Source organism: Coregonus lavaretus (assembly GCF_964263955.1).
Source record: "Coregonus lavaretus genome assembly, chromosome: 22".
NCBI classification, from domain to species: Eukaryota; Metazoa; Chordata; class Actinopteri; order Salmoniformes; family Salmonidae; genus Coregonus; species Coregonus lavaretus.
In genome coordinates this window covers 31,875,475-31,891,726 of record NC_140009.1, presented here as the reverse complement: position 1 = coordinate 31,891,726, position 16,252 = coordinate 31,875,475, and the positions used below count along the sequence as shown (strand labels likewise).

Below are 16,252 nucleotides of genomic sequence, written 5' to 3'. Positions count from 1 at the left end.
TAATTTATTAAGTGACATAATAATAATGACTATTATTATTTGCTGGGTGCTTATATTTACATGTGTGAATTGGAAATGTGTCTTTTGCATACCCCACTCTCCCTGAGACACCCTCGGAGAGTGGGGTCACGGCCCGGGTCTGCCATTATCCACGGCGGCCCTGGACCAATTGGGTCAAGTGCCTTGCTCAAGGGCACAGACAGATTTTTCACCTTGTCGGCTCAGGATTCAAACTAGTGATCTTTCGCTTACTGGCCCAACGCTCTAACCGCTAGGCTACCTGCCGTCCTGCAAAAAAAGGTAATATCCATGGTGTACTTCACTACACACAATGTACACACTATGTACTCTAAAACGAAATGTTTGATGATGCTTTTTTATTTGGTAAGACACTTAAGAGACATTCCTGAAAGGGAGATGAAATAGTTTTGGTTCATAGCAGATTCATCATGCCTGATATGAAAAACAAGAAACAAATTATTAAGTCTACACCGACACAAAATGTACAAGGCATGAAATCAAACAATATAAACAATATTTTATATATAAAACATGGCAAGCTTAATAAATATTACAAATAAACAAAAACTAGTAAAGTAAACAAATGTTAAACTATTTGGTTTGGGCAATATTTGACAAGGAGGGGTTTAGAGAACGCATATTAAATCATCAATAAGAACAAGCTGAATGTCAGTTTGACCATGTTAATCTACTATGGTGGTCAATGCTCCCGCCGAATCACTTTTCCTATTAGTGTGGACAGAAAGTCATTCAAAGAAAACTGATTCACAAATCATATGCAACCCCAAACCATTGTTCAGTCTCTTAGTTACTGTATTGTGTTAATGTGTTACATTAAAGAAACACAAAATATGCAATGTCTCAAAAGGTGTTTCAAGCTCATTGTTACATGGAATATTTTTTTAGTGTAGACTGCTCTTTTACAAATCACCATATTCTACCTTGTATTTGTTCTATGTAAGCTGCACGTTGTGAGTGCATGCTCAAATCTTTCGACATTAGTGTAGTTATGTTTCCCAAAATAACTCCATTCCACCTAATAACCAAGGGTTCATCTTTCTGCTTCTAAACACTAAGAATGGAAAACCATTTCATCATCTTAGTCTTTATAGTTAAATCATACCACCACTATTGATTGAAAAAATGGCTTCAGCACAGTAGAAAATATAAAGCCCAGAAATTGCTCTGTGTCTATGCTAATCTTAGATGCAGCAATTTTGAAAATAAATTGTTGGCTCTGTACGTTTGAAAATACACAGCAGTTGATAACATAATATGTGGTTGTTACTTGTTGCTGGAACACTGTTTTTATGTATACCTTTAGTTCAGAATCTACTTGGTACTCAGGTGTTTACATCTTTGGGTATGTTACTCACAGAGGATGAAAATCATGATGGAAATAATTTTGGTTCAGTCAGGAGTTTAGGACAATGTATCATTCACACACAGACACACCCACCCAGACAGACACACACACAACCAATTCAAAGTGTGCACTGTGAATGTAAAGTTATCCCCTTAGTGATTCTTCTATTTAACAAAGATATAATATTTATTGTTTTTGTTTTATCAAAGCAAACTAGGAGTAGAACAAATACCAGGACATCTTAGTTGCTGCAATTCACCAAACACATTTTAGAGAGCTATTTTCTTCAGACATTGTGACTTTTTCTTTTCATTACTTAAAGATGCATTCTCCAACTTTTGTATCATTTCAGCCAGTAGTTTTGAAAGTGGTGCTCACGAGCCAAAAGTGGTCCATGTTTTTTGTGTACTATGTCATCCAATTGTGTACTGTGTCATCCATCTCGTGTGATATAATACGAATTTTGCAATTTGTATGATATCATACGAATGTTGCAATTCGTGTGATATGTTGTGAATCCAATTTGTGCAATATGTTATGAATTTGGATCCCGGAGTGCATCTTTAAGAGTTAAGAGTGTTTGGGCCACCCTTTCCTAGATCATCTCTGATTCTCTCCGGTCCATTGCAGAGAGAAGCATGCAGATCTATGCCTGGACTACCCCTCTTTCAGTCTCTTTTTAGAGGGTAGGCCGGTAGGTTGTTACCCTACACCAGTAACTGTCTAGTCCACCCAAAGGTCCCAGCCTCAGCTCCCCTCAACGCTACGTCCGTCCGTCTGTTACAAAGTGCAAGCAGTTAAATGTCTCTTTGCCTTTTCCCTCCCACCCCACACAAACTGAAACCAAATGCAACAGCAAAGAAGGTTCTTATTGTCCGATTGCAAAACCGTTCAGCAGACACTGTCCAACAGGCAATGGGAAGGGAGAAGGCAGCTCGAGAGAGTGCATGTGTGTCACAAGGAATTCAGTCCCCTCTATGCAGACTCCATAGAGTATGGTTCCTCTTCGTGGTCAGGTTGCCACTAGTTGGTTGGTTGTCTGCCAGAGTGGTTACACCTCCCTAGAAACAGAAAACACACAACAGCTATTGATTACCACAAGGCCTTTGGTATTGTAGAGAGTAAAATACAACTTTGGCTCAAAGAGTTCCTCTGTGGGTTCTACTTTGGTAGTGATTTCAGTGTAAACAACCACAACTTGCATTGTGTCAACTTGGCAGAAACATCAGAGAATCAAATACTGTAAGCCTACATTTAAGACCAAAGAGCACATCCAGGTGTATAGAGATGATACCCATGTATAAAGTGAGCTGTGACTTACGATGCGGTGAGAGTAGAGTTGAGCACTAGGGTTGTGCGTATCCTATAGAGCTGGGCTAGGGTCAGCTTCTTGTGCTGCTGGGCCTTCCTTCTTTTAGGCGACGACTGCTTCTCTGGGCAACCGGCTGTGAACGACTCACTGCACTTCCCCCCCTGTCCTCCAGAGGGCGCCACCACAGTCTCCCCATCTGAGCCGCTGCTGTTAGCCTGGCTCCTGCTGCCTTCACAGGCCTCAGATGCAGCTAGAGCCCTCTGGACCTGCCGGGCCTCCGCCTTCCTCAGGGAGTCACAGAGCTTACCAGAAGGCATGCTCATGTTGAGGAAGTCCTCATACTCAGGCTCTGAGTCTAGGTCAGTCTGAAACAGCCCCGTAAGGTCTTGGGCTGATAGGCTCTTACTGTGGACCAGGCATTCCGCACTCTCTCTCCTGTGTTCTGATTGGTCCTGGGATGTAGGGCTGCGGGTTTGTATCTGGGAGACAGGGGCGTTGTCACGGAAACGCTGCAGAAGGTTGTCCTCTGAAAGGCACTTGATGTTCAGGCTCTGGAGGCGGGCCGTCACCGGGGGGCGTCGCCGAGGCTTCAGAGACTGAACCACTGACAGCTGGGAACCAACAGAGGTTGAATCCTCCTCCTCCACTTCCTCATCCTCCTCCACCAGTTTCATTACCACCTTTTCGTTCTCCATTTCCACCTCCACCTCGTGGCCCTCTATCTCTCCCTCCTCTTCAGTCTCCTCTCCCTTGCTCTGGCCTGGTCGTGTCTGCAGGTCCAGCTCTCTCAGTAGGGACTCTGGGGAGAGGGTACCGTAAGCACTGTCCATGGACAGAGAACGACACTGAGGCTCCAGCTCAACCTCCCCTTCCTCCATACCCACCTCCTGCTCTGGCTCATGGTCCCGGTCGGGATGGTTGTCCTGGGGGCTGGCAGGGTTGCAGTGCAGGTGCTCAGGGCCAACAGGTGGGGTAACTATGCTCGAGTCTGGGCTCTTCTCTAAGGGTCCTACTGGGTCTGTGTTTGGGGCAGAGGGGTTTTGGTGCTCTCCTGAATCCTCTCCTATGTCCATGACTGACAGGGTCTCTGTGGAGCCATCCGAATGACTGGAAGAGAAAGAGAACAAAATGTTAGAATGATGACAATGGTTCTAGTAATATAAACAATAACAATAATGTATAACGTTTATATGAAATAATCTTTGCACAGATCTGATCAACATCTACACAGTGTCTTTATAGAAGAGTGAGGCTCTACTATATCTAAGTAGTTGTTTGGGTTTGTACCTTGGGCCCTGCTGATCTTTGTGCCTCATGCAGGAGGAGCTGGAAGTGGAGTTGCTGCTCTCCTCGTCGCCCTCCTCCTCTCCATCTAGCCGGCGCTGTAGGGAGACCTGCTGCCTGAGAACCTCCTCAGTCCGCATTCTCTGGAGCTGGTTCTGGACGTTGCAGATGGCATCAACCCAGCTTCGCCCCTGGGTGGCGCTGTTGGCCTGGAAAGTATAGGCTGCCACAGCGCTCTTGAACTCATTGAGGTAGATGAGAATGAAGCAGCCTATAGGAAGAGAGAACAGCTAATCAAAACATGTTTGAGTAAACAGAGCTAGTAAACAGAAATACTTCAAACACTACGCAAGCACTTGCTTGAGCCTGTCTGGAGTGCCAGATGGGAAGGAATATCACTTTTAGGACTTTTCTATTGGTTCCATTGCGGCAGACATGCTTAATCAAGCACAGCTGAAGTATTTGAAATAAACAAATACCTTGAACCCTGGTTTAAATGTAGTTGCATGCTGGTACTCACCAGGGTCCTTGAGTTCCTTGCAGATGACATTGTGGATGAGGAGGGGCTGTCTGATCACCTTGACCTTCTCTAACCTCTTCACTGGTTTGGTGATGAGCAGCAGGTCTGTGAACAGGAAGCAGTACACGTCCATCTGAGGACGGAAGGATGGGGAAATACTTCTAGGTCAATTTCAGGTCTATTGTCATCATTCTAGTACAATAACTAGGCTAAATCAAATAGGTAAATATTATGAAAATAATCACCCTGGTCATTGACTTATTCTATCACAATGACAATGGGTAGTTCTCAGTGGGTAGTTCTCAGCCTGCAACAGTTATAAGCAGTTATAATGAGATAAAAGCAGTTACCCTGCTGTCTTTGCCCTCCTTCATGCGCAGTGCCCCCTCCAAATGGAGCTGTCTGGTCTCCTCTGGTGATGTGCCTCTCATAGGAGCCATCAGGTCGAAGCGGTTAAACTCACGCAGGATCTAAGGAGAGAGAGAAGAAGAAGGGTTGTACACCAAGCAGAAACACAAGCCTCTTGAAGCAACATGTAGCACAATTTCAACCTGGACTAAAAATCACATTCAATAGAGATTCTAGTCTAGCAGTAGACTTGCAGCAGTATATCCAGGAAGCTAGCCCTGAGTATGGCGTGTGCTCACCTTCTCCACCTCCTCGCTGCTCCCCTCCACTGCTTCGTAGGAGTCGATACGTCCAGAGATGGCGGCTAGCTTCTGCTGCTCCTCCCGCTGGCGCATCTGAGAGTCCACACTGTTGATGAAGCCCTCCACACACGCCACCATGCTGTTGATGGCGTCACGGGACGATGAGTCGTCAGTCTTCTTGAGGACAGCCTTCAGCAGTAGGGGGTACTTCGTGAGTCTCTGGTGAGGCTTGGCCAGCATGTCAGCTAGTTTCAGCCGGTTACACTGCTTATGAGTCTCAGCCCACTGTGCAGGGAGAGAGACCAGGAGTTAGAGGTTAAAGAAAATGTGGCTAGGAACTTACTGAACAACACTGAAAAGTGGCATGTAGAATGTAATAGTGGTATTTGATATTGGTAGACTTTGCTCTATTTGTGAGATGAGTAAATAGTCTTTGGTGGGCAGTTGTTTAACTTTACACTGTCAGTATAAACAGAAAGATCGGGAGGACAGACTGACTACAACTCACCGTGACGTAGATCCTGAAGAGCTCGTTTTCCCTGAGTAGTGACCTCATGTACTCCATACTGGCCTCCTCCTCCATGCAGTAACGGATGTAGGGCTTGAACCTGGAGCCAAACGTCCTGAAGCCGTGGTGGAGGTCTGTAGGGTTGAGGAGGGTCCTGGCCTGCCGGGCGATCTCCAGGGCAGGCAGCATCACCTGGTTCCACATCGCCGTATGCAGACGCACAATGTCCTGGATGTTACTGAAGAGACGCGCAGGCTCCACCTCCGTCAGCAGACCACTCTCCTGAAGGTTCAACAGCCCACACAGGAACAACTGGAGGAAGATAGGACATGGGAGAACAGGTTGCAATATGGGACATCATATAGGACATCTAGAGAGTACTGCACAAGAGATAGACAACCTACACTGAGTGTACAACACATTAGGAACACCTTCCTAATATTGAGTTACACCCCCTTTGCCCTCAGAACAGCCTTAATTCGTCAGGGGCATGGACTACAAGGTGTCGAAAGTGTTCCCTAGGGATGCTGGCCCATGTTGACTCCAATGCTTCCTACAGTTGTGTCAAGTTGGCTGGATGTCCTTTGGGTGGTGGACCATTCTTGATAGATGCACACGGGAAACTGTTGAGCGTGAAAAATCCAACAGCGTTGCAGTTCTTGACACACTCAAACCAGTGCACCTGGCACCTACTACCATACCCCGTTCAAAGGCACTTAACTCTTTTGTCTTGCCCATTCACCCTCTGAATGGCACACATACACAATCCAGGTCTCAATTGTCTCAAGGCTTAAAAATAATTATTTAACCTGTCTCCTCCCCTTCATCTACACTGATTTGAAGTGGATTTAACAAGTGAGATCAATAAGGCATCATAGCTTTCACCCGGATTCACCTGGTCAGTCTGTCACGGAAAGAGCATGTTTTGTACACTGTGTATATGTGTCACTTACGGCACTCAGAAAGCAGACCCAACCAAAAGAGGATTCATTGAAGTAGTTCATTTGGACTTGACATAGAGTACAGGGTTAGGGTGTTCTTCCAAAAATGATGTAGGGGTAAACGTGTGTAAGGGAGAAAAGCAATTACTTTGTAAAGGGCACTTACGTCAGTGATGACTCGTAGTTTATTGATGTAGGTGGCCTCAGTGTGCAGGAGCTCCCAGATAGCTTCCTGCTGGTGGAACTGGCGTCTGGTCAACGTCTGGAAACACACACAACCAAACACACTCAATTAGATAATGGCCTCATACACATCTATGTGAACACTCACATATAAGAACACAGGACATCCCCCACGTTCATGAGTTAACCGCCTTACACTTGGTCTGAACATACAAAGTAGCAACACACACACTCATAGGATAAAAGCAGTGTTGGAAAAAGTACCCACTTGTCATACTTGAGTAAAAGTAAAGATAACTTAATAGAAAATGACTCAAGTAAAAGTCATCCAGTAAAATACTACTTGAGTAAAAGTCTAAAAGTATTTGGGTTTTAAATATACTTAAGTATCAAAAGTAAATCTAATTGCTAAAATATACTTAAGTATCAAAAGTAAAAGTAAACCATTCCTTATATTAAGCAAACCAGACGGCACCATTTTTTCTTTTCTTTTTTCTATGGTTAGCCAGGGGCATACTCCAACACTCAGACATCATTTACAAAGGAAGCACTTGTGTTTAATGAGTCCGTCAGATCAGAGGCAGTAGAGATGCCAGGGATGTTCTCTTGATAAGTGCATGAATTGGACCATCTTCCTGTCCTGCTAAGCATTCAAAATGTAACTAGTACTTTTGGGTGTGAGCGAAAATGTATGGAGTAAAAAGTACATTATTTTCTTTAGGAATGTAGTGAAGTAAAAGTAAAAGTAGTCAAAAATATAAATAGTAAAGTGAAGTACAGATACCCCCAAAAACTACTTAAGTAGTTTACACCACTGGATAAAAGCCATAAGGCATGTCTGAGAACATACTGCACGAAACAGACTCACGAGATAACGGCTTTATGTTACATGTCTGCCCACAAACATCAGCGCACACACTCATAAGATTATGTAAAAATGATACCATCAAGATTGAGCTCAATCAAACACTGATTGAGTTGGAGTGACTGACTGAAATCCCACGAACCTTGATCCCTAATCACACAGTATCTTATCACACACAGACATCGGTCTATCTTGTCTGATTACCTGAGCCCACCTCTAAATCTGGTAACGTTTATATAACTCCATATCAACCTTAATAACAGCTGTATAACACTGTCTGTAAACATTATCAGCCCTCTGTTGCTGGGAAACACTGGACTGGATGGGCGTGAGATTGTCAGGCCAAAACAGGAACTGATTGTGAACAGTTTATGACTTAATATGGGAGTAGTTTGCATTCTTTGAAATGTCGAAAAATGCCAATGTGTGCATTCTAATGAATGTGAGTAGCTATGTGTATGTGATCAAGCATGTGTGGTTATGTGTCAGTGAATGAGTGTGTGTTTCGGTGAGTTTATGTTTTGGTGCGTGCCTGTATTCATGTGTGTGTGTGTCTTCATGTTACCATACCTCATGGTTGTCTAGTAGCTGTGTCCAGCTGTCCTCCAGGGTGAAGCTGGTCTCCTCCTCTTCCTCCTCCCAGGAGTCGTGATGGAAGGAGAACTGAGGAGGAACCTTGGGAAGGCCAAACAGAGTGTACGAGTGCAGTTTATTCTGGAGCTGCTCCATGCGGTCCAACTCCTGATAGAATGGGTAAAAACACATACATGTTAATGAACACAGATCCTGGGCAAAATAAGTATTCCTGCTTCACTAGAAAGTAATTCACATGCACAGCACATTTAGATGAAATCATAAGGTCAGTATTACTTTAGGAAGGGGAGAGGCAGGAACAGTGTCTTTAACTGTATTATAATATTACAATAGAGGTTATTACACTCTTAAAGAAAACTGTATGCCAGATTGACCTCATGCATTAGCATAGTCCACTGAATTCTTAAATCTTAACAGCTACCCAGACTATTGTCCTGCCAGGGCAGCCTTATGTGTACGTATGAAAATGAGCTCTGTGCATTGAGATCATTTGGACAATAGAGGAGGTGGGGGGGGGGGGGGGGGGGTGATGCTAACTGTGCTTTGGGGACCTATCCCCTGAAGGGGGTACAGGATTTGGTTGTTTGACCCTGGTTCACCTCTGCTTTGTGGAGAGGAGAGGGGGCAGGTCTCTATGGTCCACCACCCAGCCCTGCCACTGACAGGGTTAAAGATGATGGCCATTGGCCACGGTGAATAGAGATGACCTGGGAGCTGACAGGTGAGTGACAGACACAGTCTCCCTCTGACATCTGCTACTGTGCAGGATATGACCTCAGGGGAGCGCGGACAATGTACGTGTGTGTGTGCTTTGTTAGTCTTAAGAGATAAAGGTGAATGATTATTGCCATTTCATATTTTTGTGTCTTATTTTTCCATTCTTGTGTGTGGAATGTTATTATCATAGTAGGGACTTGAATAGACATTACTCAAACATGTTAATCCTTTGTTCTTCCAGGTCACTTCCACCACAGCTACTTAGCGTATTTGTTTAGTGGAACGTTGCTATGTGAGCCAACTCAGAGGCTTTGGAGAGGAGGGAAGTGATCTCACTGGGAGCTGAGTGGATATGGCCTTTTACCCTCACCTTGCCAAAGGCCCCTGCTCCAGCGTTGGAGCCGAAGAAGCCAGAGAAGCGGCTGGCAGCGCGGTTCTTCCAGCTGTCCGATCCAACCCCCATACTGGACAGAGAGCCGCTCAGCACGGTCAGGGAGTCCGGAGACGGGATGCTGGCGTCCCCAAGGAACTCTGTCATGTTCTTCCTGCGACGTGCCTGACCCTGCAACATCCAGGAGAGACCCGTGTTAAAGCATTTACATGAAGTCACCATGAAAAGAAAAGAGAGAGCGAAACAGAAAGAGAAGAAAGAGAGGGTAAGAAGAATATCAACTCATCCGAAAAGAGAGGAGGAAAGACAGGAAGGAAAAAGTCAAATACACGAGGAGAATAAACAGGAAATCAGAGGGAATTTTTGAAGTGAAGGATGACATCAGCAGGAGAGCTGTTAAAGCAATCCTAACATCCTAACTGTCGTTCAGACACAAACAGGACCACAGGGACGGAATGCCTCTTCCTGAGACGGAACACTAATTACATCACAGAGGGAAAGAGAACAGGCCAGGGGGGGAAGAAGACTGTTCCATAAGAACAGGCGGACGGCTGGAGTCAATCCACTCCATTGTGCCATCACTATTCCAAATCAAAAACCAAATCAAATGTTATTTGCCACATGCGCCAAATACAACAGGTGTAGACCTTACAGTGAAATGCTTATTTAAAAGCCCTTAACCAACAATGCAGTTTTAAGAAAAATAAGTGTTAAGTAAAATAATAGATAAGTAAAAAATGTAAATTAAAAATAATTAAAGAGCAGCAGTAAAATAAAACAACAGTAGGGAGGCTATATACAGAGGGTATTGTTACCCTGTCAGCAAGCAAGCCCTTCCGCCGGCCTGTGCGCCTTAAACATGCAATCTCAATCCACTTTACGAGCACTGTCCGCCTGGGAAACCAAACAAACATGGGCCTCCTCAGTATCTGAGGAAACAGTTGTTTTTACCATCAGAGAGAGACAGTGTGTCAGTGCAGTGTACTCTGCTAGTGGGGACTAGGGAGTCGCTGGGCCATTGACCCGTGTTCAGTTCATGTCACAGTAGAAAGGTACATCAATTCCAAGGTATTGACTGCTGTTTTCTTATCCACTGCTCTCAATCTCAACTATTTCCCTTTCACGCCATTCTGGGTGGCTAACAAACCATAGGCAGAGGATAAGAGAAAAAGAGAGGTCTCCGTCTACAGTTCATGATCTATAGTGAGAATGTACACAAAGAGGCAGGTTAGCATTGACAAGTGGTGTGGTAAACTGTCAGATGGAGAGGAGCAACAGCAAACCACTCTCTCGCTCTCTGCAGACACACATTATCTACTGTACCCATCTATAAACAATACTGTTCAAAATGTATTACCTTTCGGGATTCTTTAAAGGCTTTCATGCAGCAACCACTTTTAGACCAATCTTTGTAGTACACTACAATCTTCTCCTCCTATCCAAAGTAGTATGAACTGTTACTTCATATCTGGGGATGTTTTCCTCCTCTGTTTTAGTATCAACGTGGGATAAGATCAAGAGGGAAAGTAACAAATGACTCAAGCATAATTTCCCATCCACTATATTTAGATATAACTGCTTCAGTGGAGCAAACATTGTGGCCTCTCATCCAGCTCTGACCAGGGGGATTTTGGCCAAGAGGACAAGGACACAGGTGCAGGAAGTGGACACAGAGAGAGAGAGAGAGCGAGCGAGAGAGAGAGACTCTGGACTCATTGGGCTAGACCAGAGAGGCTAAATTCCTATTAGCTTAGCACGGGAATGCTCTGGCAACAGATACACAGAGCATGGTAGGTGAGAAAAATGTGATTCTAGTTTTAGCGACAAGCTTTTTAGAGTAGTATATGGTAACGAACATTTTACCAAAACTAAAAACGACACAGTATCAGTCATTTGCAGGACATTTCTGAAATCATGAGTTTCAATACACTACAGCACAAAACAAAGTCCTGGCACTATGCCCACCACCCCAAAGAGAAGTAGGCTAAGCCTCTGCTACCACAACTGCAATACCCTAATGTGACATCAAAACTTACTGTCTAAACTGGGATGTCTAATTCTCCCTGACAGATCGATGTACACGTCTAACAGAGATACAGTAAGGGAAAGGCTCCCTGAAGTTTCACACAATGTAAGCAGTATAGTACTCACCATTGAAACCAGCGGCATGTCAAAGATTACAAAAACCATCCTAATCCTTCAGTTAGAGACTCATTGATTGCAGCCCGTTCCGGACCGGACCTAGCTGCAGTGTTCTCTCAAGTTAAACCTCTCTTCGTCCTTCTCCGATACACACACACGAGAGCCAGAGCCCTAAGACTAAGAGGGGAAAGCCCCAGAGAGCGACAGCTGCAACAACGAGAAGTTGTTCCCCATCAAAAAAGCACTTCTAAAGTCAAGTTATGAGCGGAGATGTCCTGCTCAAGTTGAAAGAGTCCAGGTTTTGATGTTTGTGGCTCTTGTGTCCTTTCTATCTCCATGAACACACCATGAGCACCACCCTAGGACTCATCTTTGAACTCTGTGGTAGTCCTTCAAGTCCCGCTGTCCTAACGCTGAGAGGTGAAGCCTGCTGTGATGACTGAGCCTGCTGCCTGCCTAGAATTTCACACAGCCACTGTCCAGGAGTCATAGCAACCAGGAGGATCCTGCCTGCCCCATTGTGTTGAGGAGGAAAGGAAGAGGAGGCGGGGCTTCAGGAAAAGTGTGAGAGTGTGTGTGTGTCGCTGATCTGCATAAAGGGGGCGTGGACAGAACAACAGCTTGCAGGGTAGAAGAGAACAGACATCCTGGTGCTGCTGAAGACTTGCCAACTGTTCATCTGTTCATAGTGGCTCTTTGGCCCTTTGTTTAGAGCCACCTCTGACGTCCAACTTCCTTGTTCTGACTGTTCTGAATCCCCCACAGACTCCAACAACAACCCCCCCCCCCCCTTTCCTTTTCTTTTAAACCAATGCATTTCTCTCCAAACTGACTGACAGCTTTGCAGCTTTATCATTCAAATCTGGCATGCCTCCTGATTGTAAATGAAACTGTTAGTCTACAGCTGTACAGAACAGACATGTATTCAGGCCGTCCCTGGTATGACGCATGTACCAGGCATATAGAAACAGACTCACAAGGACAGTTTTGCCTTTGGGAGCAAAGCAGATTGTCACATAGACATTCATCTGGGAATGTCTCCAGGGGTAGAAAAAAAAGAGGCAATGAGCGAGTTAACAAAGCATGTATTACTGAAATGGTGAGAGCCTTAGTTAGGCCTTTACCACAGTGAAATGACGACAAAGTCTTGCTCTATTGTAGTTTGAACTACTGATGGGCATTCCAAGCTTTTTCATTGAGACGTATCTTTTGGCTCCGTTCAGCTAAAAGAGCCATTAATTTGCCTCACAAGTGGCTCTTCATAAAGTAGTGCTTAAAAAAAATGTATGAAAACAGCACATGTCTAATGTAAAGCCTAAAAGGTTGACTATCATTATGTCAGCTCGTGAAACGTGAGTTCAAATACAATATCTATATTTTTAACACACTGCAAAAATGGAGCGTGGACAAGAATGAGGCTCTCTCCTCACCACCAATTGTTCCTGCAGTGAGGAATTACCATTTTCAGATAATGTTTTTATAGCTTATCTACAGATAATCAGGAGTAGGGCTGGCACAATTACCGTATAACCATGTAACCGACGGTTATGGATGAAGACCGTCATAACCAGGGCCTAAAATTAACACCTGCCACCTGCCAAATGCGGGTAAGATGTCTATTTCACCTGCCACATTGGCGGGTGGTCAGGGCTCCACAGTGCGAGCATTTCACTCGTCAATAGTCAAGTATGATCACATTTATAGTAAAATAAATGCTGCAGTAGCTGTTTCCAAAGTATTTCTGCCGTTTTGTTTCATAGCTGGTCAATTAAATCTCACAAAGTCAAAGAACTATGAATCCTATATAGCCTATTCCACCTCGCCCTGCAACACTGCCTGGCTATGCGCAAGTGAAGAGCTGAGTGAAATATTCATTTTTAGAAGCTCTGCACACAGGCATAAAAGTTTCTTGGTTATTTACATTGTTTTGTTCACAAGCTAGGTTGTTTCAACTGCTAGGGAAGAGAAGACAAGCTGCTACTAGTCAGACTCAATCTCACAGGCACAAACATGACTCAAGTCGCGCTACCACGGTAACCTCATGCCCTTAAAGGGGCAGGTAAACATTTGTCTCATGATATTTTGGTTAAAAGACAAATTAAATTAAAAAATTTACCACATTACTTCTTACTAGTAATACATTTATTGTTTTAGAAACATAAAGCATGCTCATCCGTTTTTTGTTTTGTTGTTGTAATTTTAGCAAACAAAAAAATAATTTAGGCTGGTAAAAAAATCTGAGTGGCTGGTAGATTTTTAAATCTACCTGCCACAGTGGCTGATGGATCAAAAAGTTAATTTTATGCCCTGGTCATAACCGTTAAAAATGATACGTTTTTTTGTGTGGAATTTTTGTTGTTGTTGTTGAGCTGACTGAAGATGGGACTGCCGGGCATTTATAGGTTAGTCCGTTTCTGCTCCAACATGGACTCTACAACTACTGATGTGGGCGGCAGAAGGGGGCGGCAATATGGACTCTACAATATGACAAAGGGGCAGCAGGTAGCCTAGCGGTTAAGAGTGTTAGGCTAGTAACCGAAAGGTCGCTGGTTCGAATCCCCGACCCGGTGACAAATCTATCGATGTGCCCTTGAGCAAGGCACTTAACCGTAATTGCTCCTGTAAGTTGCTCTGGATAAGAGCGTCTGCTAAATGACGTAAATGTAATGAAACTTTGTTGCTTCTTGCTAAAACAAGCAAGGTGTTGTAGCAAACAAGTTTTCAGTTGCCTAGGCAATGCCCACATCCTTGCAGCAGCAGTCAAGAGCAAAGGAAAGGAGAAAATGTGCATCAGATGTTTTATTGTTGCTATTCGCATGGTTATAATGGTACCAATGACCAATGATCGTCATCCAAATTTCCATGATCGTCACAGCCCTAGTCTGGAGCTCAAAAAGTAGTATAGCAGTATGCAAATCAGGGAGCCAAATGATTGGCTCTTTCACAGATGAGATTCGATTCCTGACATTCACCGAAAATGGAGCTGTTCGTTCATGAACGACCCATCACTAGTTTGAACCAAAGTTCCCCACACATTAGGTCGATGTATTCCTCAATCAACTCTGTTTTGGTTTGCCCGTGTACACACAACATTCCACAACGCTTTCCTGGTTGAATGTAACAAGGAAACAAATGCCCAGTACTGACCTGAAGGGGAAAATCCCTTGTAGTGCCCGTTTCAACAAATAAAGTGTGCTTACCTATTCTTCACAGATATGACTAGGCAAACACTTTCTAAAAACATGGCAGATCAACTACAAGCCATCAAATTCAGGTAATATCTTATCAACTGGGGTTCCTGTCCTTCTTTTAGCATTGATCTCCTGTATTTCTCAACATAGGCTATTTAAATGACCCATTTGTAATGGTAGTCTACTTACAAAAACAGCAGATATTACAGAACACTTCTACTCAAAAGAGCAGCAGTCAACACCTGACTAAACAGCCCCATCTTACAGATGGTGTTTATTGTTTTACCGACATCTCTGTGTGGCCCTGTCTATCAAACCAGCCCTCTCTAAGCTATGGTGTTTACACGAGTTTCACCTGGCCTCTGTGTAGACCTATCAGTCACCCTCCATTAATAACAGAGAGGACCCTGACCTAAAACCCTACTGACAGGTCTGGGAACTAGGGTTGGTGGCCCTCAGCAGTCTGCAGTCACGGTCAGCTCCAAGCAGGTTAATGATATCAAGTCTTGTGTCGAGTCAGCTCCTTATCTTATCTCTGCCGTTTGTGGTCTTAACCTTGGTTTGGATGGGGAAAATCTTTAAGTGCCAAAACCCCTGAGGGGCCTGGGTGGAGGATTGTATTGAAAGTAGCTAAGCGATCATGCAGTAGCAGCAACCCCCCCACTCACTCTCTCCACCCTCTCCCTCTACAGTGCAACTGGCCTATCAGGTCTGTTGTTATTCAGCGATAAGAGGCCCCTTGATCAGGCAGGCTGATTAACAATGGGAAAACAGTGTGACATTAACTTTCCTAGCCTCATGGACACATACAAACCCACACACACACACTCAAATACAGGGAAAAAAGCAAACACGTATTTGCACACACGACCATAGCCAGTGCCACGGTGGATACAAAGAAGCATTGACATAAAGGGGAAGAGATGAATCACCTGGTAAGCCAGATATCACTGATAATAGAGGCCAATGGTCAGAATGGGACCCAAATGTGTCACTACAAGAGGCCACCAGCATGAGTGGTGTCTCCACTGTTCACCACACACACACACACACACACACACACACACAACCCTGCTGGGGTTTTCCATCATGCCCATGGCCAAGAGATCAATAATCAGATACAATCTCCCCCTTGACTAAGGTTACAGATTGAGAATTCTGCTCATGCAGCTAATTCTGTAAAGTTTTGTGTCAGATCAAAACTACAGCAATCATTGCCTAAGCATTACATTTAAGATGGCATACATTACAATGGCATTTTGTCTAATATCAACTTAAATACTGCAACCACAGAGGTACAGAGACCTAGTGGTTCTGTTTGTCTGTCTCACCTGACATTGTGTTGGCGTTGGGCTCTGGAGAGGGGCTGATTCAGGAAGACCCTCAGGAATACCCTCCACATGCAGTAAGTCCCAGCTATACCAGGATGAGAGGCGATTAAAACGCACCATTCTCAATCCTCACTTACTGTAGATGCAAAACTAGTCCAAAGAAAGTACAAATGTAAACTTTCATTTAGGAAGATCTGAAATCCAAAAGTCTCTACAAGATAAAAAAAAACATGACA

General features: G+C 44.2%; 1 protein-coding gene across 7 annotated transcripts in view; it reads right to left on the bottom strand.

Moving 5' to 3' along the window:
• Positions 1-357: 357 nt before the first annotated feature.
• LOC311149986 (pleckstrin homology domain-containing family G member 5-like) overlaps positions 358-16,252 on the bottom strand; it is a gene marked incomplete at its 3' end in the record, with an annotated part of 81,188 nt that continues 65,293 nt past the window's right edge. For 5 of the 7 annotated variants that reach the window (XM_084187209.1, XM_084187211.1, XM_084187212.1 and 2 more), the window contains 10 exons: positions 9,332-9,523; positions 8,221-8,391; positions 6,769-6,864; positions 5,662-5,973; positions 5,151-5,438; positions 4,854-4,973; positions 4,504-4,636; positions 3,987-4,254; positions 2,709-3,806; positions 358-2,448 (listed from right to left, as the gene is read on the bottom strand). In XM_084187209.1, the coding sequence (XP_084043335.1) occupies positions 2,439-2,448; positions 2,709-3,806; positions 3,987-4,254; positions 4,504-4,636; positions 4,854-4,973; positions 5,151-5,438; positions 5,662-5,973; positions 6,769-6,864; positions 8,221-8,391; positions 9,332-9,523 (2,688 nt within the window). Of the gene's footprint in view, positions 2,449-2,704; positions 3,807-3,986; positions 4,255-4,503; positions 4,637-4,853; positions 4,974-5,150; positions 5,439-5,661; positions 5,974-6,768; positions 6,865-8,220; positions 8,392-9,331; positions 9,524-16,252 lie in introns of those variants that run through there. The other 2 variants (XM_084187210.1, XM_084187215.1) reach the window with 1 other exon arrangement.